This window comes from Amphibalanus amphitrite, unplaced genomic scaffold, assembly GCF_019059575.1.
Source record: "Amphibalanus amphitrite isolate SeventyFive unplaced genomic scaffold, NRLGWU_Aamphi_draft 000118F_arrow, whole genome shotgun sequence".
Classification (NCBI taxonomy): domain Eukaryota; kingdom Metazoa; phylum Arthropoda; class Thecostraca; order Balanomorpha; family Balanidae; genus Amphibalanus; species Amphibalanus amphitrite.
This window is the reverse complement of record NW_024881613.1, coordinates 294,078-321,031: the sequence shown is the minus strand read 5'-3', so window position 1 is coordinate 321,031 and position 26,954 is coordinate 294,078. Positions and strand designations below refer to the sequence as shown.

The following is a 26,954-nucleotide window of genomic DNA, read 5'->3' as shown; positions in this document are numbered from 1 at the left end:
CTCTCGTCAGTCCGCATCGAAAGATATATGTGTTGACCTTGAGAAGTCAAGGTCAAAGGTTGACCTCAGGTCACGTTGCATATGGTCGCTTGACTTCAAGGTCACATGATTTCAAGGCCATCATGCATATCATTCGATGCGCCTTGGCGAGCTGAACAGAATGAGACCATTTGTGCGGCTGTACCATTTTTATGTAATGATTTATTAGCAAAAAACGTTTGGTAACCTTTGATGACGTCACATGCTCTTACAGTTGACCAATCGGAAGTAAGGCATCAAAGTAGTCAAAGTTGGTCATGAATCATGTCATTTATGGTACAATTGACCATGAAAACTCGGCCGTCCCAGCATATAGACCATGAGCGCACCGGCCAAGTTGCCCCGCTAGTCCCGGCCAAATTACCCCATATTGTCATTCTGAAAATTTTTGTCTATAAAGTCATCACGGCTATACGGAATTAGATAAAATTGCTCTTGGAACCGCTGAACACCCCCAAGAATGGCGCTATAATGTCTGAATTCGTTTTTAGCCCAAATACTACATGTTATACAACTTTGTAAACAGAAGTAAAAGTTACCATTTTCTAATGAAATTAACGTTTTATTAATTTTGAATAAAACTACGAGGCGCAAAGTTTTGACATTTGTCCTCCAGTTATTTCTACCCATGACAAATGAATAGAGACTAGAGCTATTTCACTCACTTTTATTAGACAGCGTACAGGTGGGGGCGGCCAATTTACACCACCGGCCAAATTACCCCACTCTCCCCTACCAGCATCCTAATCTGCCAACTCTTCACGAGATGAAAAACATAATGAAAACGGGGGTGAAACTCATCCGGCGACTCGGGCCGATGCAGTCGCCGTACGGCGTGGGTAGACTGCGCCGCATAACACACAAGTGAAGCGGCACAGCCTACCAGCATTTGCCAGGCGGCTGCTGCCAGTCCTGAAGCTGAGTAACCGCCAACCGGTGGATGAAAAGCTTAAAATAGACTTTCTCCTAAAGTTCGCTAGTACGTGGGGGCTTTCCATAAATTATAAACATACCTTCGTCAGCTATCGTATCGATCGAATAAATTCCATCGCATCAATTCGTTCCGAGTGAACGATTAGAAAGCTTAAAATGGACTATCTCCACAAAGTTCGCTGGTTCGTAGGAGCTTTCGATGTGTTTTTACATATCTTCGTCAGCAATGGTGTTGTAAAATATATTTGGTCGTAAACATCCCCGGCCCGGTGCGGCTTAACCCCTTTGTAGACTCCGCTGGGCACTGGTCGCTGGAGGCTCTCTAGAGTCTTTTCTGCCTTGATAGGCGAAATTTCAGTTCTATTTTAAGCATATCTGCCTACCTATTTTCCAGTTAAACTTTCTATTTTTCCAAAACTTTCCATCTATGCTGAAGACTGCTGTTTTTTATGATAACTATTTTGTTTTGAAGTGACATGAAACGTCCTTTGTTTGCAACGTTTGATTTTCACTGCAATCGTCTGTGTAATGTTTTAGATTTGCGACTCGTCCTTGCGACTGTACGATGGAAAGTGCTTATATTCGTATGAAACAAAATGGAACTGAACGTGAAATATCCACATGCTATTTTGTTCTTGTTACTGTGATCGTTAACACTTCTAGAGGGAAGAATTATGCGACTGCTTATTTATAAAACTCCGGCTCTCACACTTAGGGGAAGGAGGGTGAATTGCGCCACCTTAAGGAAAAACGCTAATTGTAAGAAAACCGCTGGAGATATAAGCATGCATCAGTGACCATTTCAAAGAGGCTACGATTTAAGAGCCTCCCGATCAATTAAGAATGTTTCGTTTGCTTCTGACAGCTGCTTTTTCAGAAACATGTAAAAGGGTGCATTTGCCAACAACTGCTGTAAATTGCGCCAGGGGGATGGCGCAATTAGAACCCAATTGCGCCCTATACTTTAACATGGCTAAGCGAATGAGACGGAATGCATACACCCCCGCAGTCTAATGTCATTGCGGCTTACTTTAACATTCATAATGTTATTCACGCTGGTTAAATAATAAATTTAGGTGTAAATCGCGATGTTTTTTTGCCCAGGTAGATAACTTTACATGTCTTCGTACGCTTGTAAAAGTGCAACGAAAACGTTTACTGTAACCGACTAGATATATGTGAACGTATGCGCCTATACGGTTATATTTCCAATCGTTTCTCTCAAAATTAATAATTTTCATTATTTCGACAGTTTTATGACATCAGTTTTTACTTTTTTATCATAGCTGTCACCTCTCACGCCTGAGTCCATGTTGAAAATGTCGTATTTTGTCAATTACACAAGTTCGTAGCCTAAATGGCAGCTGCATTATAAGTTTGACGAGAGAAATAATTTGCGGACTGACGACAGCGGGCTGCTCCCCTGCCTGACCTTAAACTCCTTCTTTATTACAATCAGTTAATGATGCATTCATGCTGTCGTGATATACAATAGCTACACCATTATTCTATTTGCGCCCCCCTGGCGCAATTGCCATGGGCGCAATTAAAATTGAGGTACTTTTTAATAAAAGCGTGGAAGTTATCATAAAGATGTTGAAGGAAATTAACTGTTTTAGTGAAATATAATGAAAAAAGGGTTTTTCTTTCTAAATATCACTCTGAAAATCACACAAATATCACACATTTTTATAGCCAACGGCTCAAAACACTGCAAAAAAGCTAAGAAAACGCCGTAACATCTTTGATGGCGTAATGAGCCTCGCTGATTGGCTTCATCGGGGAGCTTGGGCCATAAAAGGAACTATCCAGTGGGGAAAATAATGTTTTCGAACACAAAATTCAAAACATGCCATTGAATCCGTGGGAATGTTGGTGGGCGCAATTGGTTAGGAGGGCGCAATACACCCACTTTCCCCTACATGAACCATTTCTGGAGTAAAATGTGCATGTAAAATGTAATTCATTCATAAAAAACAGCCGTTCCATGTGGCGCAATCAGCGCCCTGGCGACCCCAACGGCTCTGCTTCGCCCCAGGTCTCCAGAACTGGTGCCAGGCAGAGTGGTGTTGGTGATCACCACCCTACTGACACTAACTGTTTGACCCCAGGTCCCTCCAGAACTGGTGCCGGGCAGAATGGTGCTGGTGATCACCACTCTGCTGACTTTAACAGCTCTGTTCAACGCTAGTATGTAAGTTGTCTGTAAAAGTTTCGGTGTTGGTGCAAAGGTAAGGATATTGTTTTCTTGCTTTGTGATATTTCGAAAATAATGGCAATGACGCCTACACGAAACCCCAACAGTGAAGGAATGCCAATATGAATTTGTAATCTCTCAAGGGTACTGAACAAGAGTATATGTTACATGTTACGAGTTGACTATCCCGAAATTTTCCATTTTATCCGAGTGCGAAAAGCTCTTTTTTCGCGAAGTGTGATTGCGGTACCTACAGAGCACGGTCGTCAAGTTACATGTAAGTGAATCCTAATCTATAATCTAAGATTCGGAATCAGGCGAGCCCCTACGATTTGGATCAAACTTGATCAGTGGATAGTACGTAACGTCCTGATTACGATGCACCCAAAATCTAAGCTCGGCCCGCCATATTTACGAAGTTACGGATGTTTCAATTTCAAGGTCATTCGGGAGAGCCCCTACGATTTCCGTCAAAATTTGTGTACGGACACTCTAGGTGCTCCTCATTACGAATTTAACAAAATTTAAGCTCGGCCCGCCATATTTACGAAGTTACGGATGTTTCAATTTCAAGGTCATTCGGGAGAGCCCATACGATTTCCGTCAAAATTTGTGTGCGGACACTCTAGATGATCCTCATTACCAATATCACAAAATTTAAACTCGGCCCGCCATATTTACGAAGTTACGGAGTCACAAAGTTACGGAATTTCAAGGTCATTGAGCGAGCCCCTCCGATTTTCGTCAAAATTTGTATGCGGACACATTGCATGCTCCTCATTACGAATATCGTAAAAGCTAAGCTCGGCCCGCACTATTTCAAAAGTTACTGAGGTTTGAAACTCACTGAAATTCAAACATCTGTAACTTTTGAAATAGTGCGGGCCGAGCTTAGCTTTTACGATATTCGTAATGAGGAGCATGTAATGTGTCCGCATACAAATTTTGACGAAAATCGGAGGGGCTCGCTCAATGACCTTGAAATTCCGTAACTTTGTGACTCCGTAACTTCGTAGGGGAGAGAGGTCATATTGCGCCATGTTCTTAAATGCGCCACACCTTCCTCCTGTCCAAAATTCGATTCGAATGAATGCTCGAATGTGTGCATTTACTTCACCACCAATAACTCGCTCTTATTCCGGTCCACGGGGGCAGGTGAGGTGTCTCAGCTTTCTCGCAGACCATTTTTTGTGATTTCCTCTATTTTCTTACGCGAAACAGTCTATTTCGACCTTTGCTAGTGTCATGCTTTATCTTAGAGATAGTGATTCAACTAATAATAATTGTTAATTGCTCATTTCATGGTATTTTTGAAAGTTTATCACCACCGTGGCTTCGCTGTCCTTGCCATATTTGAAGCTCATGAAAAATGTGTTCCATTCGTAATTGCGCCCACCCTATTTGCGCCCATTCTTCAACCCAGAGAAACAACATCTGGTGGTTGGGACACATTTCATTGAACACTTTGATTATTAGAGCGCTCACCTTAACATTACCTTAGCCTTCACAGCATAAATGGTTAATGGGCTGACACGTTCAAACAGGCTACTTAGTTAGGTGGCAAACCGTTGTTTTTAATAGGGCGCTTTTACATGAGAGGCATGGGCGCTTTTTGATGGGGTGGTCCGTAAATGCGCCCTTTGCAGGTGTGTCGGAAAACTTTTCTCTTGTTAATTTTTATGGGTGTGATACAAATTAGGAGTTGTAATTTGATGCCAAAATAACTGAGGTACAATTTGAGATATCATCAAGCATGACAGCTGGTCAACTTTAGCCGCAATAGGCCGATATCCTTAAGGTGGCGCAATATGACCTCTCTCCCCTAAATATGGCGGGCCGAGCTTAAATTTTGTGATATTCGTAATGAGGAGCATCTAGAGTGTCCGTACACAAATTTTGACGGAAATCGTAGGGGCTCTCCCGAATGACCTTGAAATTGAAACATCCGTAACTTCGTAAATATGGCGGGCCGAGCTTACATTTTGTGATATTCGTAATGAGGAGCACCTAGAGTGTCCGTACACAAATTTTGACGGAAATCGTAGGGGCTCTCCCGAATGACCTTGAAATTGAAACATCCGTAACTTCGTAAATGTGGCGGGTCGAGCTTAGATTTTAGGTGCATCGTAATCAGGACGTTACGTACTATCCACTGACCAAGTTTGGTCCAAATCGTAGGGGCTCGCCTGATTCCGAATCTTAGATTATAGATTAGGATTCACTTACATCTAACTTGACGACCGTTACAGAGCTGGCTTCCTTTTGGAATGCGCCACATCAACACGCCAGTTGTCATGGATGTTCCACAAACGGAATAGAATTGAAAAAAGCTTCGCTTGCAAGTTAGACGTCTGATGATAGGGGGTGCTAACTACATAGTCAAGCTGTATTGCTCCAGTTTGAACCGAATAAGCATGGAATGCCTAGCCATTGACCCATTGTTAAGATGGAGGGAAGTGTTTAAAAAGAAGTTAACACAATGGGCTACAAACTGCTATCTCGGATATCCGAAAGTTCAGTGTTCTTACCAAAAAGATTGATAACTTCCGGTTTTCTGCCGTTTTCTGTAGCTTTTCATGAGCTGCCGTTTTGCGTCAGTATGTAAATGCAAAATTGTGCACGCATTCAGGCTTGAATGACGTATGTGCATCTCGACGTTGCTAGTGAATTGAGACGATACGAGTAGGTATTGTAGCCGCATGTGGAATGCAAGGCTGCGGTATAAATAATTCATGCTACTGAGCGATATGCATGTCAACATACGATTTTTTGGTGCGAGACTGGCCCTGTAATTGCCTGACATCAAACTCCAACCGCTATAATAGGTTTATAAAATTATTATTTGGTGCCGGAATAGCGGTGTCATGAGCCATAAGTAATATAATCAAATATTAATATTCATCTTTTACGTACTTGGAAACATTATTGACGTTGCGCACGCCATACAGCATGATTACACCTTTTCGTACAGTGTCGGTAAACGGTCGACGCTTAGATATTACTTATGAGTACCCTCGTCTAGCGCTTACACTCGCACGAACAATTTCATCAATGAATCATCACCAACAGGCTGTCAACCATTTGTCGGCAAAAGACGGAGCTATGAGCAATAGCAAACAGCCAGATGGCCTCTACGGGCGCCGGGTACCCAAAATTACCACCATTGTACCATTTTGTGTCATCAGGTGTGTCAATCAATTATTGAACACCAGTTCATTCAGCTCGGCCTCTGCGGCGCCATTTTGGATGGGACGCTGAGCACTCAGTCCATGGGCAGGATCGAAATTCTAGCTGATGGTGTCAGGTGATCACGCCTTACCCGCCTGATGCGTGGCTAATCTCTATCCCATCGGGCTGGTATTTACCAAGGGAACAAGGTTGAACCCTGCAGGCGCCGTTAAAGTGCACAGGCGCGTGCAGGACTAGCAGAAACATCGTCGACATAGCTTGTGACGGGGTGATTGTTACGGCATGGCTGAATTGGGGGCAGCTGCTGGAAGCATTCCTTGAGTGTTTAATCTCGCGATTGGCTGAAATATGGCCGTGCATAGTAAATGTAATCATCGGCTATGCCTTACATGGCTGCATGTGACGCACCCTATGGAGTATGGATGCCACCTCACAATTACAGCGAACGTCACATTGTAATTTTTGTCGACAACGCTACTCGGACCCTAAGAGCATGAGCAGAGCTTTTGAGAATAAATTAGGCATTCCATACACAACTTTATGTCTGTCACCTTTCGCCAATTAGGCCCAGTGCTATTTCGGAATCAAGTGAAATGTCAACTCGCTTATCTTTCCGAAAACAGTGAATCCCTGAAGTTTTACATGATGCAGCCAATAGGCGTGTTTTATAAGTCGGAGAGAGCCTTTTCAGGAAACGAGTTTTTTTGTCAGGTTATTGCGTTGTCGTACGAGGGAAAACTTGGCAGTTTTATTTTATGTAACCTCGATTGTATTTAAGTTCAAACTACTGAGTAGCGTAAGGAGAAGAAAAAGTGATAACTGATTACGTACCTACCACTTACCAGGTAGGTACCTACTTCCCTAACCTTTTCCAAAACACTTCTAGGTAAGTGCCCACTGCCCAGTGGGGATATGACTTCAGCGGGTGATGTAATGAAGAGGGGAGAAACAGCCCGATTGAAAAAATGTCATTAACTTGGCCTGCTATGGCCTATGTCTGACGTGGAATGTTTCCATTTCTCCAGCCAGGCGGTGCCCGAAATCAACTACGTAAAGGCGCTCGATATCTGGAACCTGGCCTGCATCGTATTTGTGTTCTGCACAATCGTGGAATACATTGCTGTTCTCAGGTAGGCATGCGTGTTGCAATAATGTAGCAATAACTTGCGGAAAATGCCCGTTTATAAATTGTGAAACGAATGCTGACAACTTAGCAAGTCATGTGCATTGGACTGTTGGATGGTAAACGTCCCTAACCGGCTAAATAAAACCATGGCCCGTACTTAATTAAATGATAAGATAATGGCTTAGCATTTATATTGGCCTGGGACCGGCTGATTATGAGCATGTTTTCATGTCGTCAATTTGAATGTATTTTACCTCGATCAAACGTAAACGTTTAATCTAGATCTACAAGCAAGTAATCTTGCTTCATTACCTATTCCGTTGCCAAAATGTGAATGCATTTATAAACTCAGAGTAGCTTAGCTATATTTTCATTTCTTGAGAGAACCACTCGTCACCTTCGTAAATGATTATTGATTGTTCCGAATTCCGATACTATTATTAATATTTATAATGTGAAATTCATTTAGCCTTAGTTTTAAACATTTTTCTCTTTGAATTCAGTATCAAAACTAATTCGCTTCCCCTTTTTCTGTGTGAAGGTTTTCCAATGAAGACAAAAGGAGGAAGGTGGTCCCAGTAGAAAATGATAAGGTAAGCCGCGCCCCGTTGGGCTCTGCCGAGCAACTCGCCCTGTTGGGGGGGGGGCAATTTGCCCCCCATACAATCTCGAGAACCACGCAACCTAGCGACGAGCAGCAAACGGAGTTGGATAGCCCCATCAGGGAACTACCTTATGCCCCAATTTTATTGACCTAGGTCAAACCGATGACGTCACAGGTCAGGTCAAAGGTCGATTTTTCACCGTTTACAGACATTTCAAGAAATGCGTTGTAAAATCGAGTAAAATGCATTTCATTGAAAATCATCGATAGAGAAATGTTCTTCAAACACATATTTTGCTATTTGAGGTCACTGATACCAGGTCAGGTCACAGAGGTCAGGTCACTGGGGGTCACAATATGAAAGTTACGTGTAATACATGTTTTATGGTCCATTTTACATAACAAATGCGATTATGTGGGTCAGGCAGCCTTTGGGGCCAGCTTAGGTCACGTTTTGGTCAAGGTCAGGTCAAGGTCAGGTCAAGTCAGGTCAAGGTCAGGTCAAGGTTAGGTCAAATTAGGTCAGATTTCAAAGTTGATATTTTTGCATAAAATGGGAATCGATTCGATGCAGCTCGTCACGGGGAGTTCAATGGTGGTCTTTGTTTTGCCCTACGTGGTTAAGAAGCTCTAAAAATTGAGTTCAAAAATTTGACGTCATCATTTTTGAACAGTTTTTTTTCGCTATAACTTGGCAAAAAAACGAGATATCGATCTGAAATTTGGTATGTATATAGAAGGGCGCAGGGACTATCACATATATTCCGTTTTTTTTTTCTCGAAATTTGGATTTTTTGGATTTTTTAGTTTTTTTTTCTTAAAAAGTCAATTTTTTGAATTTTTAGGGGTCAAAAACCCAAAATTTTGAAAATCCGAGATAGCCGTTTTGTAGCGCCGCTTTTTGTCTACTCGACCATATAAAGAACTTTGAAATTGCTTGGTAACTGTAGATTTGGTGAGCGTTTCAAGATTGCATGTTTTTTGCTCATTTTTGCTCGAACATGACCTCAGTTTCACCTCAATAACTCCTGACCTAAGGTGACCTAAGACTCGAAATTTGGTGTGAAGGTGTCAAATTGATGCCCGGGAAGGTACTGAAAATTTGGCGGCGCCCAAGGGGGCGAGGGTTAAGGCAGGGCAAGTTTGATTTCATCGTGCAGCCTAAGCATGAATTATTTATAAAGACGTTTGAAAGTGTTCTTTTCAGCCCTCGCCTGCCAAGTAAAGTTGATGAAACCTCTCCGATATGTATTTGTGTTTGTAACGTGTTAAAGATATAAGAGCGGAGATTTCCGTCGTACTAACATTTGATCCAAGCAAAGGCTAAGCAGCAATACCCTTTGACGTCGTAAGTGAACATGCGCAGTTCAAAATTTTCTGGGTTTGGTTCTTCATTGACGTAATGAGTTACATACTTACAGTTATGTTCTAAAGACATGTTTTTACTAGCTCTTTGCATGAGTCCCTGTAACGTACTCTGAGTGCATGGCTGACTTGGTAGTCCGTAGTTCCGTAGCAGACAGACCACGCTGCCTTGCAGCGCCCCTGCCCGCCGGCAGAAGGTTGGTATCTCCGTAGCAGACAGACCACGACGCGCCTTGCGGTGCCCCTGTCCGCCGGCAGAAGGCCGCCTGGTCAGTGTGCCGGCGCTGGAGCGGAGAGGAGAAGGCCGACCTGCTCGAGAGGACGTTCCGCGCCCTGCTGCCGGCCGCCTTCTGCGTGTTCAACATCGCCTACTGGAGCTACTTCCTCACCACGAACGACGCTTGAGTAGTAGGCGGACTGCTTCTCAGGAGATAGACAGCTCCTTAGAAGGCAGATAGCTCGTCAGGAGGCAGACAGCGTGATCCTCAGGAGACAGACCGCTCCTCAGGAGACAGACAGCACTCTTCAGGAGGCAGACCGCTCCTCGGGAAGCAGACCGCGCTCCTCGGGGCCGGCGGGGTGGAAGGCAGCTCATGCTGTGTCAGGTGACTGTGTCAGACTCAGACGGGTGATCGTACCTCGCGACTGGCGAAGGCGGTGGTGTGAGAAGTGGTGGGATCAGATGACACAGGCCGCATCTGTTTTTATTGTATTTTAGATCTGCTATTGTATGTATGCATGCATGTTCCTACGCATATGCACTCACTCAACAGTGGCGTCCGTCCTGCACATCCGTCTCAACTATTAGAGTCAGCAGTCCGAGCGCAGTACGCGTCAGGATCGCCTTTTGAGGGCTCCTGCTATGCGAACGGCCGCCGGGCAGCGATCGTTTTTATATCGCGCAACATCACTTTTAAATGAACTGCCTGTGAGTATCGTTGAGCTGGACCCCACTTCTTTCAAACGTGCCCTGAAGATAGTTAAGTGTAATAGGGATATGTAGTGGGAGGGGGAGGGGGCATAGGAGTGCAAGCTTTATGATGTGCACGTGTGCCTGATGTTTGCCTGTTTTACCCATTCCGCCTTTTACCTGTTTTTATATTGTGACTATCGGCACAGAATAGCCACGCCGGTGTATGTGGAGTGCTGGCAAAAGTCAATAGACGTTGTGTTGCTGCAAGATGACTGTGATCGGCAAATTCGCAGTGTCATGCGCGTGAACTTGACGACTGCCTCAAGCGTCGTGAGTTTGAATGTTTACATTGGTATGTCACAGTGTCACTGTCCTCACGTGCCACGATGGTCAGCTGGTGGCGTTGCTCCCAGGTGGAAAAAGACAACGCCTAGTAAGAGTAGGTATATCAATTGCTCCTTCTTGGAATTCATGCAATGCTATTATTACGATATAATCAGGCTAACGTTATAACCGACTTGTCAAACGTCGATACCATGTAAGATTTAGCTTTTCCTAGCATTTCCTCGTAGATCTGCGCTTCATACCCAAGTATCAAGCAGTAAGCACAGATGTGAACATAAGTCTTATGGCATGAAATAGTTGCAGGTGCAAAATGACGACCAATGGAAGCTTGCAAACATCTGCATTAAGCTTTGGGGTGTGCGGAATATTATTGTTGTTATTTTGATTTATCGTTGTATTTGTGTCACACTCGTGTTATTATTGCTCATAACCTCGGCTTCTCCGCATGTGACGATAGCTGTGTTTGCTGCCTAAGTCAGCAAATGAGGGGTTGGTCAGCCGATGTGTTCATGGGATGAAACTTTGAAAGACATAGACAATTCAATAAAATGGCTGAATAGAAATCAGAAAAGGTTCCGTGCGGATACTGGCAATGTTTGTTCACAGGTTATTCCTTCACCAATACAGATAGATTATTGTGATGTTGGCATCCAAGTACCATCTGATCCATGGTGATAATTAGACACTCCGTGGAGAAGGATCGCTCTCGTAGTGTGAACGTATCTTAACATTTATCTCGTGGTTTAGAATAAAGCTCATGCACGATGTATCCGTTGCAATAGTTGTAAAAGGCACGTTTGACTCATGGAGTTCACAGCTCACACGCTTGCAGGTAGAAGGTAGGTACTTCTACTTGGTTTCCTTATCCTTATACCTTATCTTAGTACATGGGTGTCGATTTGTATACCTTTGGGGGTGCTGCAGCACCCCCAATGCTCAAATGAGCACCCCCAATGGTTTTCCGGGCACCCCCAAATGTTCCAGTTTAGCATCCCCAATAATTTGGTCCCTCAAAAACTCCCACTAACTCTGCTTGAGGAAAATAATTGGTTCCGCAGTCTTTCACTACTAAAAATAAAACAATTACGCAATTTACAATGCATGAAGTAAAGATGTAAAGAAAGTAAAAGTTAGTCTTAAGAAGAAGGGCGTAAAAAGACGTTAAGTTGCAAAGACACTGGTGTGGGTCCGTCGTAGACGGGTGTCGTACCCTTAGAGCTGATGGCGTGTACCCTTTACAAGCCGGCAGGGGGCTCCAGAGACCGGCGACGGGCCCTCAGAGGCCGGCAAAGTGCCATCAGAGGCCGGTGGTACCTTCAGAAACCCTGTGGGGTCGTCTCTAGAGACCGGCACGGGCTCAGATGCCGATGGGGCCCTCAGAGTCGCCGGTGTGGGGCCTTCAAATGTCACCGGTGGGTGGCCATCACATGTGCACTTGTGGGGCCTTCAAAAGCGACGATGTTGGGCCCTCAAAGCCGCCGATATAGGGCCTTAAGAGGCACTAGTGTGGGGCCCTCAGATATGGCAATGTATGGCCCTCACAGGCCGGCCGTTGTGGGGGCTCTCAGAGACACTGGTTTAGGGCCATCACAGGCGCGCGTGTGGCCCTCAGAACTGCTGTTACGGAACGGACCCTTCATAGGCCGACAAGAAGATATCAAGAGGTCACCGGTGCCATCAGGAGCCTTGTGGGGTTCTCAGAGACCGGCATGGCGCTCTCAGACGCCGCTGGGACCCTCCGAGTCACCTGTGTGGGACCGTCAGGGTCGCTGATAACTGACAAGGGCCCTCAGAACCGCACATGTGGGGTTTTTAAATGCATTGGTGTGGGGCCTCAGAGTTAGGGGTGTGGGGCCCTCAGAGACGCCGGTGTGGCGCTCAGAGGCGCCGGTGAGGGCCCTCACAGTCGCCGTTATAGGGGCCCTCAGAAAAATAGGTGTGGGGCTATTACAGGCGGGTGTGGAGCTCCCAGAGAGCTCCCAGAGCCCCCTAACCCAGCCAGCAATTTGGTTCGGCGCAAGTCCGTTTTGCCCCGGCAACTCCGACATGCCAGACTCGGGCCGGTATAAAAGGAACGCCGTCAGAGCCGGGGTTTGGGTCGATACGGCTCTATTCCGGTTAGCCAGTCTTGGCCGTAGCGCTCCCGGGTTGGTATGGTTCCGGACCGCCAAGTCTGGCTCAAGTCCGGCTCCCTGCCACGGCTCAAGTCCGGCTCCCTTACGACCAGTCCGGCTGCCTCATAGCTGCTCTGGCTTACTGTGGCTGAAGTACGGTGGAGGTACGGCACGGCTGATGCGGCATAAGTCCGGCTGTGGTGCGGGCGAGCTCCGGGATCGTGTCAGCTCCAGTAGAGCCCCAGACCTTGCCCGTACTTTAGCCGGAGCAAATGCCTGAGCTATCCAGAGTAAAACCAGCTACGGCCAAGGCCAAATTTGCTGGCTGGGAATAGGCCGGTTAGGACCCCCAGAGTCCGGCAAGTGGCCCTCCGAGGCCGGTAAGGGGCCCTCAGAGGCTGGCTTGGGCCCTTATGGAGATCTTATTGTTGATACTTGTGGGCCCATGAGGTGTTTTTTACGAGCCCTGTGGGGCCCTTCTGAGTCCAAATATGGTCAACATGGACCCTTATCGGCCAATTGGCGCCGCAGGGCCCCTCAGGCCCGAATAACCCGAGGGGACCCTGAACCTGATGGGGGGGGGGCACGGGCCTCACGGGCCCACCTGGCTACGCCACTGAGGAAAATCGTAAACCTGTAAATATCCAAATGCGATCACCTTTCATTTTTCAGCGATTATTGTGATCGTCTAATTACTGCCAGAGCATCGTAGCTACCGTTGTCTCCGCGCAATGTCCGCCCCTGCGGACCGTAGCGACTGCTGCACCGGTGCTAATCGCCGTCATCGGTTTCTGTCACCTTTTAACAGAGGTGCCGGGGCTGCTGCCATACTGCCGGCAAATATACGACTTTTTTCGGAAAGATGTTTATGTAATAAGGTAGCCAAGTAGGTACTAGGGCGAGCGGAATGATTTTCAAGAAGAAGGTTCTGCCCTTGGGAAATATCAGTGGAAATCTCGGCATTATCAGTATTCAGTACCTTATGGGGATAACCAACTCTATACGGCTGTGCCCCATGGCAAAGCTGCAATCTTTCACCCGGTGCAGGGGTTGAGCACCCCCAACCATTTTGAAAAATCGACACCCCTGTCTTAGTACCTTATCATACATCAATTTGACACGTTCCCGGAAAATTTGAGCGAAATCCGTCGGAAATTTTTTGAGAAATTGACGTTTTAGTGACGTCATGTTCGCCATTTTCGCCTAAAAAACGGCAAAATTTCAAACGCCGCTAATATCTTCATTTTTGAAGAAATCAAGACGTAACGAAGAAGGTTATACGTAACTCTACTTCGCCTATCAAATGCCTATCTCGGTTTTTTGAAAATTTTGGATTTTGGCCCAATTTTTTTCTTCAAAAGACTGACTTTTTTGGGAAAATATTTTTAAAATCCAAAATTTTGAGTGTATCGAAAAAAACGGAATATATGTCAGAGAAGTCGTCTATGTGCACCTACATACCAATTTTTAGAAGAATCGGTTCAAATATGTGGGAATTATTGAAAATTTTATGACTTCACGACTCACGACACACAAAAATTTTGAAAAATATTTTTTTGGAAGTCTAGACCTGGTACGGAAACAAAAATAGCACCATTCGATTCACCGTGAAAAACTGCATCAGATAGACACCTTTTTAGGCCTTAACAACCAACTTCAAAATTTGACCTCACTTGACCTGCCCTTGACCTGACCTCGACCTGAAATTCATCCAGAGGTGGCCCATATCACTTATTGAGTGTGCCTATTGAATTCTATGAGTAAAATGACCATAAAACATGTGACGCTCATGCCCTTTTCCATATTTTGTTTTTGGTGACCTGACCTAACCTGACCTGACCTTGACCTTGACCTTTGAATGACATTGTATGCAACGAATATTGTCTTGGTAGTCTAAGAACACGTTTTGGGCAATCAGTCTCAGTCCATTCTTCGGCAACTACGGTGCAAGGCCGATACTGTAGAAACTTGCATTTTGTACCATTGACCTGACCTTGACCTGACCTCTGACCTACTTCAGCAAAAAAATTTGGGCTCTTAAGATCCGCCTTGTTGAGAACTTTCGATTGCCGTTTTCCCCGTCTTTCTACGACCATCGGTTCGGAAGTTAGACAGGGGGGCAGAATCTGCCCCCCCCCCCCCCCCCCAGCAGGGCGCGTATGGCTGAATAGCCCAGCGGGGCGCGGGTTAAGCTGTATTTCTTATGGCTTTTGTTATCGCTGTTAAAAACAATTATCGTTTATCGTTTATCGTTGCGTTATCGCTGTTAAAAAAAAACAATTATCGTCATCGTTTTATCGTTTATCGTTTCGTTATCGCTATTAAAAAGCAATCAACGTTATCGTTTTATCGTTTTATCGCAAACGCTGTTAATTTTTTGAAAATTTTTATCGTTTATCGTTTATCGTTGTCGCAAACCTTTCTTATCGTTTTATCGTTATCGTAGGTCCGAAAATTAGTTATCGCGGAAAGCACTGGTAAAATTATCTAAAAAAAATCCCGATTTTGACAAGTTTTTACAAATTGGCGCATAACTCGTGAACATAGAAAGCTAGAGAGTCTAAGGAAAAAGTACATTCGATAGCTCTTTCAAACCTCTTTCGCTAGCAGCGTCCTCAGATTTTACCTCAGGTCGAAGGGTTGGCACGTAGATGGCGAAGACCACCAGGTATTAGACGGGTGGGGGGGGGGGGGGTTGTACCCGCCCCCACCCTCTCGGCCGGCGCGCATGTAGATGCTGCATCATATCATCATCGAGCATACCGATGAGTACATTTATCTCGGTACGCCTGTTATGAACGCCTCTCTTCAGAAACAAGCTAAAGCGCATATCGATTTCAAACGGAGCCATCTGATAAAGTTAAAGTTCAGAACTTCAGTTCTTTCCTTAAAGGTAGTGTGCCAGCTTTCTTGGACCGTATGGAGTTAATGGCCCAGATAAGGAGAACCGGATTTTTAGAACTTATCCATACCTTCAAAACTCATGGAAACGTCTTAAATTCTTCAAATTTTGAGTACCCCAGTGCGAAATTCGCCCCGACGGGTTGTCGGTCGTACCCCAACCACATTTCACACCACTATGAACAATAAATGCACACACTGATAATAATGACACACATAAATGCTGAGTGCAACGTGGAAATATGCGATTACACTGCACATCATCGTAAACTGCTCGGTAAAATCAGCGTTCCTCCCTACCGGCAACCACGAGCTGTGTACCGCACACAGAGGGACTGGAGGCGGCTCGATACGACACAGTTCCGTGCAGATCTTGACGTCCTCAACTGGGTACAGAGAGTTCCCAGGTCGGATTCCTGCGAGATCCAGTGGGACAAATTCGTCCACGCAGTTGAGTCCGTCCTCAATCATCATGCCCCTATGAAAATGGTTAAAGTACGGAATCCAGCGCCTCCACCGATCTCAGATGACACCCGTGACCTGATCATCCAACGTCGACAAGCCATCGCTGCCGATGACAAGGAGAGGTACGCGTCTCTTAACTCCCAAGTGAAGCGCGCTATCAGACGGGACTACCGTAGCGACATCTCTCGACGAGTCGAAGAAGCTCCGTCATCGGGCCTCTGGCGGCAGCTGCGTGCAGTTATTGCGCCGAAGCGCGGCGCTCCGGCCCGGCCTGAGAACTTGTCAGCAGATGACCTCAACTCATACTTCACCACCGTGGGAGAGGAAACACACCAGGCCGTCATCCGGACGTTCCAGGAGTCTGGGAGACGTGCTCTGGCTGCCCGTCTCCCTCGCGTCCACTCTGACGCACTGCGACTCACCCCGATCACTCTGGAGGAGCTGAGACGCATCATATACTCTCTGCCAGACAAATCATCGCTCGCTGATGGTGCCATCGACATCAGGGTGCTGAAGCTGAGCTTTCCCGTTGTTGGACGGATCTTGCTGCAAATAATCAACAAGAGCATCGTGTCGGAGTCGGTACCAGACAGCTGGAAGACCGCAGTCGTCATACCGCTGCACAAAAAAGGTGACCTGAGCACTGCAGGAAATTTCAGACCCATCACCAACGTTCCTGTTATCAGTAAGATTGTCGAGAAGGTCGTCTGCCGTCAAGTTGATGGCTATCTAAACCGAAACCATCTGTATAGCCTAGAGCAGCATGGATTCAGACAAAAGCACAGCACCGCTACAGCACTCGTCAGTGTGAACGACAGTTTGTTGGAAGCAGCAGACAGGGGCCGCTAATTGATCTCAGCCGCGCGTTTGATGTTGTGGACCATCAGACCCTGCTGAATCAACTTCAACTGCTTCAGATAGACCCGGGCTGGTTTCGGAGCTACCTCACCGGACACAAGCAGTGTGTTCAGGTGCCAGGAGGGGAGAGATCGACGCTGCTCCCCATCGACATCGGCATTTTCCAGGGATCCTGCCTGGGACCGATGTTGTACAACATCGCCTCCATCGGCGCCGCCTGCTACGTGCCGTCCGAGGTGAATGGCAGTATGGTCAGGATGGCCAGGTATGCCGATGACACCCAGCTGGTCGTCTCAGGACCCAAGGAGAGGCTGCCAGAGATCCAGACTGCACTGGAGGGTGTCCTGGACACTCTGGCCACCTACTTTCTCCAGAACGGCATGAAGATAAACGCTGCTAAAACCGAGATGATGGTCGCCGGAGGCCGATCGGCGCTACAGGCTGCCGAGAGGGATCCGGTCCGAGTGCAGTTCCTGGGAGAGACTCTGCAACCGGTGTCAACTGTTAAAAATCTAGGTGTAATCTTTGATAGCCGACTGACCTTTGAACCACACATTGATTATATCGTCACCAAATGTTTAGGCGTTCTTGTTGGCCTGATGCACGCCAGGCATGTGCTTCCTCCAAGCGTACTTCCGACTATACTGGACGCCTTAGTCATGTCACATGTGCGCTATTGTAGTCAGGTATTCGGCTGTGCCAGCAAAACGAGCTTAAAGCGACTGCAAAAAGTGCAAAACTTTGCTGCCAGAGTGATATCTGGCAGACGGAAGTATGATCATGTGTCCGACGTGATTAGGAATTTGGAGTGGCTCCCCGTCAGTGCGTTGATTGACATGAACGACGTATGTCTGCTACACGGGGTGATTAGCAGGGGTGAGCCTGAGGTACTGCGACAGGACATATCGTACAATAGAGATGTTTCCGAGCGCCAGACTAGGCAGTCCGGTCATTTACATATACCGCGTGTTCGAACCAGCCTTGGCCAAAGAACTTTTAAGCAGCGAGCGTGTAAACTGTACAACGAACATGTCATAGGAACGGAGCTTCAGGTCATGTCTGGTCCGCGCTTTAAGAAAGGTATTAAAAGTCACCTAGTCAGGTAGCTGGATAGGCGACCATACAAACATTTTAGCTGTGCTTTTAGTTTTAGCGTGCTTTTATACTTTTGCTGGTTTAACTGTTTGTGTGTCTTTTTAACGCGCTTACTGTTTTGACGAGGGCTCGGAATAGCCACCTTGAGTGGAAGAGTGCCGATGATGTAAAATACAAATACAAATACAAATACACTGAAATCGCTATTACCGATATGCTCATCCAATCAAGTTTCGATAAACCCGTTCATCATCATCTCCTGCGGTTTCGAACACGCCTGTTAGGTGGCTTCTGATGCTCGTCGAGGTCGGAATTTCCAAATACGCGTGGTGCGTCGGGCCGCGCGCTCTGACTTCGGCCAATAAAAATGCGTCAGCTGATCATTGTCATTTCTGCCACTTGCGTGTGGTGAAATGGGGTCATAACTTATAAGACGGCTTTTTCATATCAATTATTTTACATAAAATCATATTTCAAACCATAAATAATGTTCGACAGCCAAATAAAAGAAACAATACCAATACGGGCTTACAGTTTAAGGCTCGACATTGTGTTGTCTACGATTAGACAGCTGATAACTCATTCCCGTACGTCGTATGGTCGTAACACTATAATGACCTTTGCTTATTGTCACAAGTGCGACGCATTCGCGATTGTTGCCCGACGCCTGTTTGCAGGTGAGCCCACTACAGTTGTTATACATATCTAAAAACCGATAAACTTTTAGGCGAAAAAGGCACTATTCCAGGCCAATTTTTGATTTTTTGCGATATTAGGTAAAAACAGAAGCTTCTTATCCTAGGAAAAATAAAATGGGAAATCTTTCAAAGGTGGCACACTACCTTTAAGAAAAACGCAGAGGCTGCCTTTTCGGTTAAAGGGCTAGTTTTCAAAAGTGTCCTCAGCAGTTCACTGTTATACTGCTGCGAAAGCTGGCTGTGCAACGGCATAAAATCAGTTATTTCACCGATATTGTCAGCGCTGAAGGCAAGCAGTTATTGTCGGTTCGCAACCAGACATGTACGGACTTAGTTCTGGCGGAACTAGAATATCCAGACACTGCCGCTTTTGTCAAGGAATTCCAAATATTTAGGGCCTTGTTCCAAAGGAAATTCGCCGATAAGTTGACCTCGCGTGAAAACTTTTATACCAGCTCAGCGTTCTTTGCACTAAATTTAGCGAGACAAGCAGGCGCAGGGGCCGGGAAGTATATTGATGCTGTAATGCAATATGAATCTGGGTCTTTTCGAGCCGCCAGTCTAGCGAGTATTCAGATCAGGATTTGTGGATCGGCATCTGCGAGAAGAGCCTGCATACTGTCAGTTTAATCCCCACCTCAAGCGACACCCAATGTATGATAAAAATGTTCCCGAGTATGTGCGTACCGCATTTACTCGAATTCGTTTAGGCTCCCATAGGCTTCAAATTGAAACGGGAAGGTGGGCACGCTTGCCCGCAGATGAGAGGCTTTGTATGTGTGGCGCGGTTCAGACAGAGCGGCATGTGTTGTTGTTTTGTCCAGAGCCTTTTAGGGACAGTTTCCCCAAACGTGAATTTTAGGGATTTAGAAGCGCTAATGGAGGGAAACGTTTTAGATTTAGCAAGGTTTTGTCACATGGTTTTAGATCGGTTCGAGTGTTTTGATCGATGACGTTTTGTTTAATGTGTTATGTGTCTAAGCAACCTTTTAGTACATATAGAATTCTATGACATGTGTTTTGGTGGACACGCCTGTCACCTGAGTTTTATCCATATTCATTGTACCTATGTGTAACGTAAACGTTTTTATCAAGTGTCAACAGACTAAATAACTAGGGGAAAGTGGGGTTAGACGGGCACCTTAACTTTGGAGCCATTTTTCGGCCGGTTAGAAACAACATAGAAACGGGAAACTGAGTGAAAACCTTTTTTAGACATGTTACTTCCATTTGCCAGAAGATGAGACTTAGGCCTGATTCAACAAATAAACTGCAGCTATTTTTGCAAAACCTTGCAAAAACCCGTCTTACCCCACCCCATGGGGTAAGACGGTCACATGGGTAGGACAAGACGGCCAGCTTCTTTCACCGATTAGCACAGCTCGCAACAAATGCCCGAGATTAGCCGCATTGATACAGTCGCTCGTTGTTCTCAAGTGCTTCGGAAATGGCAGTGGGTAGGTATACGAGATTCGTGCAGAAGTCGTATGCTCGTATATAGCCCTAGTTCAGAAGCCATGTAGAAACATTTTTCACATTCATTATTCGAGAATAAACTGTGCCGAAGGAATAGTGCTAACATGTCTGTGAATATCGGAATCGAACATATTCTTATTAGAAATGCTTCTTTTTTCCTACAGCAACAATTTTCCAACAGCAAAAATATTTTCACCATTACAGACCCATTGGGTTCATAAGTTGGTCGTCTTTATCTTACCTCAAACTTCAATGTCAGAAGTTCAGCACGATTTTTCTCTGTGGACAATTTGATGCAGACAAAGCAAATCCGCGGTAAATGAACACTGGTGGTACCTATATGAGTGTACCACAAAAGATTGCGAGTTTTTAACCCTATAGTGCTGCACACAAAAGCTTGCACAATACATTATGGATGTTTTCAATTAAATGAGTGTTTTAAAGAAATCAAAATAAAAGATTATCGACTGCACACAAATTCACCAGACTTCAATGGTGGTGTGTAGTGGGAAAGGCAATTCTTGTCCTAATTTTTCTCACTCGTAGCGCTATTGGTTTGGTCTGCAGAAGGGGTGCCCGTCTTACCTACCCTGACCGTCTTACCCCACTTTCCCCTAACTAGAGAACCAATAGGTTCGGCGAGGGTTAATGAGTTGCCATCAAGGTGAAGGCCGAAGAGTTTGCTCTCTAACGCTCAATGCATGCAGCGCAGCGCACCAGTGGCTTCCGTCGCTGATAAAAGTCATAAAGGTTACCATATCTCGACCACTACCAGTTAGGTACTTAGCATTCGTGATCGGCCAGCGTCAGCGGCGCGCTCGGCCGCCCCCACCCGCACGACGTTGCTCGGTGTCCTCCGAGTCGCTCAGCGGCAACTCCGGCAAATCGCTGAGCCGCAGCTCCGGCGAGCCGCTCAGCGGCAGCCGGCCCAGCCGGTGGCACCCGGTGCTTTCCGCCATGCCTGCCATCGTCTGACTACCTCCAGAGCCTCGCCGCCGGGCGCCGCTAACTTGAATAATCTTGGCCGCCGCTGCCGCACCGACTCGTCTCTCTCCGTCACCGGCTTCTGCTTCTCGCGTAGTAGGTATTCTTGAGCATTTTAATGAAATCTTCAATATTTGGCGTGCCGCGTGGTCTGAAATGGTGCCATTTTTATACTTTTAGGCATCGATTCAAAGCCCCGGAAGCCCCAAAGCCCTCCTGACCGTTAGGACAAACTGATAAAATGTTAACAATAACATCTTCTAGACCGCGGCGCGTCAAATAATGAAGGTTTTATTGGATTCGGTCAAGTAGGTATAGCTTCAGAAGAAGTCTGCAAATTAGGGGGCTGGTGGTCTTGGACCGATTCGGTCATGGGCGGCGCCACCGTGGGGTACGTGGGGTACTAGTACCCCACAGTCATTTGACTGTGGGGTACTGCATATACCCAGTACCCCACAGTCAGGAGCCCAGTCTGAACTTTTTCAAGACTTTTAAGTAGTCGTGCAATGGCCATCTAAAACCGTTAAATGGGTTCTAGCAGAGATCAAATAACTATTGCCGACAGAGGGCCAATGCTGACAAATTTAACAGGCGGCTGTTACAGGCCGCTACTGATCGGTAGGTCGCTTTAAAGGCCTGTCCTGTCGCGTATTCAGAGGGCCTTTATGTAGCTTAGAGGGGCCCCCGTCAAGCGATTAGGAACCCTTATAATGTGCTCAGAGGGCCCCGTCAAGGAATCAGGGACCCGTTCATGAGTTTAGAGGGCCCTCTCGTGTACTCAGGGCTTTTCTGTAACTCATAGGGCCATCGTCAAGCGTTCAGAGGCCCTTTAAGCGCTGGAGGCCCTTCTGTCGCTCAGAGAGGCCTGTCAGACGTTCAGGGGGCCCTTTTAATGCTCAGAGAGTTTTCTTGTAGCTCAGAGGGCCCCGTCACGTGCGATTAGGGGCCTCTTCATGCGCTTAGAGGGCCCTGCCGTGTACTCATAGGGCCTTCATGTACCTTAGAGGGCCCCGTCAAGCAATTAGGGCCTTTATCATGTGCTCGGAGGGCCCTCGCCAAGGAATCAGGGGCACCTTCATGCGTTTAAAGGGCCCTCTCTTGTACTCAGGGCTTTTCTGTAGCTCATAGGACCCTCGTCAAGCGTTCAGGGGCCCTCTAATCGCTGGGGGCCTTCTTGTCACTCAGAGAGCCCCGTCAGGCGCTCAGGGACCCTTTATATGCCCAGATAGTTTTATTGTAGCTCAGAGGGCCCGTTACGTGGGATTAGGGGCTTCCTCATGCGCTTAGACTCACTGAGGGCCCTGTCGTGTACTGATATGGCCTTTCTATGGCTTAGAGGGCCCAGCCAAACAATCAGGGGCCCCTGCATGCGGTCAGAGGGCCCCGTCGTGTACGTGGGGGGTTTTCTGTAGCTCATAGGGGCAGCCCCGTCAAACATTCAGGGGCCCTTTATGCGTTTAGAGGGCCCTTCTGTCGCTTAGAGAGCCCTACCAAACGTTCAGGGGTCCTTTATATGATCAGATAGCTTTTATGTAGCTCAGAGGGCCCCGTCACGCGATCAGGGGGCCCTTCACGCGCTCAGAGGGCCCTGTCGTGTACTCAGAGAGCCTTTATGTAGCTTAAAGGGCCCCCGTCACAATCATGGACCCTAATTATGTGCTCAGGAGGGCGCCCATCAAGGAAGCAGGGGCCCCTTTATGCGTTTAGAGGGCACTCTCCTGTACTCAGAGCTTTTCTGTCGCTCAGAGAGCCCTGCCAAGCGTTCAGGGGCCCTTTATATGCTCAGAGAGTTTTCTTTTAGCTCAGAAGGCCCCGTCACGTGCAACCAGGAGCCTCTTCATTTGCTTAGAGGGCTCTGTCGCGTACTCATAGGGCCTTTTCTGGCTTAGAGGGCCCCGCCAAGCAATCATGGGCCCGTCAAGTGATCAGAGGACCCTTTCATGCACTTAGGGGACTCTGTCGTGTACTCAGGGCCATTCTGTAGCTCAGAGGGGCCCCATCGAGCCTTCTGTATTGTATGCGCTCAGACGGCCCTCATAAAGAGATCAGGGGCCTATTCATGCGCTCAGAGGGCCTTGTGTATTCGCACGGCCGTTCTGTAGCTCAGGGGACCCCGTCAAGTGTTCAAGGGCCCCTTCATGTGCTCAGAGGCTCTTTCTGTAGCTAAGAGTCAAGCGTTCAGACTCCGGGCCAGGAAAAGCGACCCGACTCTGCAGTCGGCTCCATCCTCTATCCCCAAAAAGATTATGTGACACTAACACTTGTCCCGTTCTAAAAGCAAAATTTCTTGCAAAAAATAATCGATTTCAAATTGAATTGTGCACGGGAATTACCTGGAAATTGTGTCTTAGTTAACCCCCGCCGGCTGAGGGGGGGGCTGAGGGGGGCAGCCGCCCCCCACGTTTTTTTTCGCGATAGCTCCAAACACGCCGACGGGCGACGATAGAGAGCTGAAACTTGGCATAGGTACCTGACCTTTGATTCAAGCCGGATCTTTTGACACCAATCGCACTTTCGGGTCAGGTCAGGTCACTGACTGATGACGTCATAAATGAACCTCTGCACGGTCTTAAGGCGTCGCAACTTCGCAACGCCCTCACTGCCAGAGGAGCTTTCACAGGGAAATGAAACTTGCAGGACCTAGCATCCATAAGGAGTCTCACAACTTGTGTATTTCGGATTTTTCTAAAGATCATATGAGGTCAGGTCATTTTCGTGACCTTACCATTTAAAGTGAATGGGGAAAAATGCGTACAGAATCGTGATATCATGCACTTATTGCAAGGTTCGATGCGTTACTTTTGCAATGTTGACCTGGCGTGACGTCATTTATGATGTCATTAGAGTCATAGGTTTTCTTCAGTAACTCCCGATCAAATTGAGCTAGCGAGTCAGGAAAGCCACCAATAGATTCAGGAAGACCTGCTGAATCGAATGGTATACGACATGATCTCCTTCGACCAATTTGGTGACCTGGGGCGCTGACCTGACTGTGACCCGAGGTCAACACCCTAGGTTGACCTCACCCAAACAAAAAGTATATGATTCGACGTGCCTGAGCGACGGCGAACACGATGCTGCCAAAATCGCGGCTCTGCGGCCGTTTTTTGCGAAGTTATTCCATCGAAAACGTAACCTTCCTTGGGGCACTTGACCTGACCTCAGAGGTCACCGGTTGACCTAGGACCTTAAAATCGGGTATCAATCTCTGCATCTTGTAACGGCACACACGCTCGTTTTTTCCGCGACGCGCTAGCTCCACCAGGGGCGAAACGGCGAGGGGGGTCGTTATTGCCCCCCCCCCCTCCCCCCTCGGCCGGCGCGTTTGTAGAAAACCAATAGGTCCGGCGATGGATATACAGTATGCAGTGTATATACATACAGCTGTTTATAGTAGCACCCCGTAGTTAACCCTATTCCTGGCGGGGGGGGGGGGCCTCAGGAGCCCCCCTGAGGTTTTTTGGTTATTTCTCCCAAACGCGTTGAGCTAGGAAGCTCAAATTTTCTGACTTTTCCTAAAAGGCTTCTACGCAACATGTCTGAAAATTTTGAGTTGATCTGACCTCAGGTCAGGTCACCAGAGGCGGTTTGGTGACCCTACCTCAGAAAAGTTTGCAATCACGCCAGAGCTAGAGTTTTTGACCGATCAATTTCTTCTCTTCAGGCTTTAGTTAGGGTACCAGTATGTGCAATTTGTATATCTCGGAATTTTGATATCGGTGACCTAAGGTCAGGTCAGTTTCGCGACCTCCCCATTATAAGTCAATGGGGGAAAAATCAACTCCCTGTTCTTACCACTAAAACGGGTCGGAATGGCCCCATATACCATACATGACTTCATATACGATCAACCTTCACTACCTTGAGGTCTTTTTTGCTGTTGGGCAGCTGTGAGGTCATGTGACGTCATCAAAGGTCACCAAAGGTTTTTGGCCAATAACTCCGTACAGGAACAAGATACAGACGCGTGGATGGTCTCATTGTGTTCAGCTCGTCAAGATGCATCGAATGATATACATGATGACCTCGAGGTCACGTGACCGGAGGTCAACCTTTGACCTTGACCTTTCGAGGTCAACATATATATCATTCGATGCGGATTGACGAGAGGATCACGATGATGCCCTTAGTTTGTTCCTATCTTGACTAATTCGAAAGTTATTCGAGAAAAACTCTCTCCATATCTAGCGCCGCCATTTTGACTTTTTCGACCCCTGTGACGTCATCTTTGACCTGACCTGAAAATGACCTCAGTAAAAATTGTAGATCTTGACCGTGCGTATCCGATGCCGTTTACCGTTTGTCGCTGCGATGTGTAGTTTTTGAGATCTGAAGGGGGGGCCGAATCGGCCCCCCCCCCCGCCAGTTTCTTGTCCCGGCGGAGCCCGCCAGGAATAGGGTTAAAAAGTAGGAACTCGTCCATATTCCGTAATATGAACAATAATTGTCAGGCTCGCAATCAAGCATCTTTGTCGTGACGAAAGGAAGGCATTTCAAATAGATTGTAAATTTAGCAAATAACGCTGGTTATCTTTGTTGGTAGGTAATAGGTATGCAATACTGCATTAAGTATTTTTAGTCTTTTGGCGAGGCAAGCCGGTCCCGTGCTCAGTTGGTAGAGTGTTGAACTCCAAGTGGTGAGAGCACGGGTTCGCGGCTATAACAGTCCGGGTTCGAAGCGCGACGGACGCTTGACGTTTATGGGCCTCCTGACAGGCATGCTTGCGGTTGGTGGCAGGCCGTAACCAGACGAAGTCAGCGAGGGTCCGGCCGTGCGCGGCTATGTGCGCACATTAAACTTTGGACTCTAAATTCTGTCATAGAACTGGGATTTGACGATCGGAAGGTAGAGGGCAGGGTCACTGCAACAAGCTTCGCTTAGCGGTGGCTCTTTCCCTGTGAATCCTTCCTATCAAAAGGTTCGGACTAAATTTATAAAAAGAAAAAAAAAGAAAAGCTTTCAAGTTCTATCATCTTTTACTGTCGACTGTTAGATTGTTATTGCAAGTGCCTTTAACCCACGCCGTGCTGGTGGCCTGAACTTTCCGCCGAGTACTGGGGGAAGGGGGCGTTTTCACGCCCCCGTCTAACTTGGCTCCTAGGCCACGTAGCTTCGGTGATTTTTAATTTCAGGTCAAAGGTCAGGTCACCAGAGGTCATCAAAGGTCAAATTTAGTCCATTTCAATAATTTTGGAAACTGCCACCGGCTAACTCGGGAACCAATAGAGCTACAGCGCCGCGGAAAAGCGCATTCGATAGCCCTTTTACATACCTTTCTGAATAGGTACCTAAACCTAATGATCTCAGATCTCACATCAGGTCAACGGTTTAGCCTCCAGAGGGCAAAAACTGTGAAAATAGCCGTTTTCCCGAACAATGTTTTTCGGCAATAACTTTTGACTCAAAAGAGTCACGACTTTACTTTTGGCAGCACCGTTGGCAGCAGCACATTTTTAAAATTTGACCTTAGGTCAAGGTCATGACCTGACCGGAAAGGGTCATGCTGCATATCAGGCGATCCGTATGGTCGAGCTGAACACAGCTGACGTGTTTTCACCGCTCTAGCACGTCTCTATCAAAAGTTATGGCCACAAAACTGTTGGTGATCGTTCATGACCTGAGGTGACCTCAGGGGCACACAGAGGGGTCAC

The 26,954-nt window shown here is 46.8% G+C and overlaps 1 protein-coding gene across 2 annotated transcripts in view; it reads left to right on the top strand.

The window, feature by feature from the left end:
* LOC122381318 (glutamate-gated chloride channel alpha-like) overlaps positions 1-10,258 on the top strand; it is a 28,428-nt gene extending 18,170 nt beyond the window's left edge. Inside the window, exons 9-12 of one of the 2 annotated variants that reach the window (XM_043365339.1) lie at positions 3,084-3,166; positions 7,384-7,488; positions 8,026-8,077; positions 9,712-10,258. In XM_043365339.1, coding sequence (XP_043221274.1) covers positions 3,084-3,166; positions 7,384-7,488; positions 8,026-8,077; positions 9,712-9,858 — 387 coding nt within the window. In that variant the 3' untranslated portion in view covers positions 9,859-10,258. The remainder of the gene's footprint in view (positions 1-3,083; positions 3,167-7,383; positions 7,489-8,025; positions 8,078-9,711) is intronic. The other variant, XM_043365338.1, reaches the window with a different exon arrangement.
* The last annotated feature ends 16,696 nt before the right edge of the window (positions 10,259-26,954 follow it).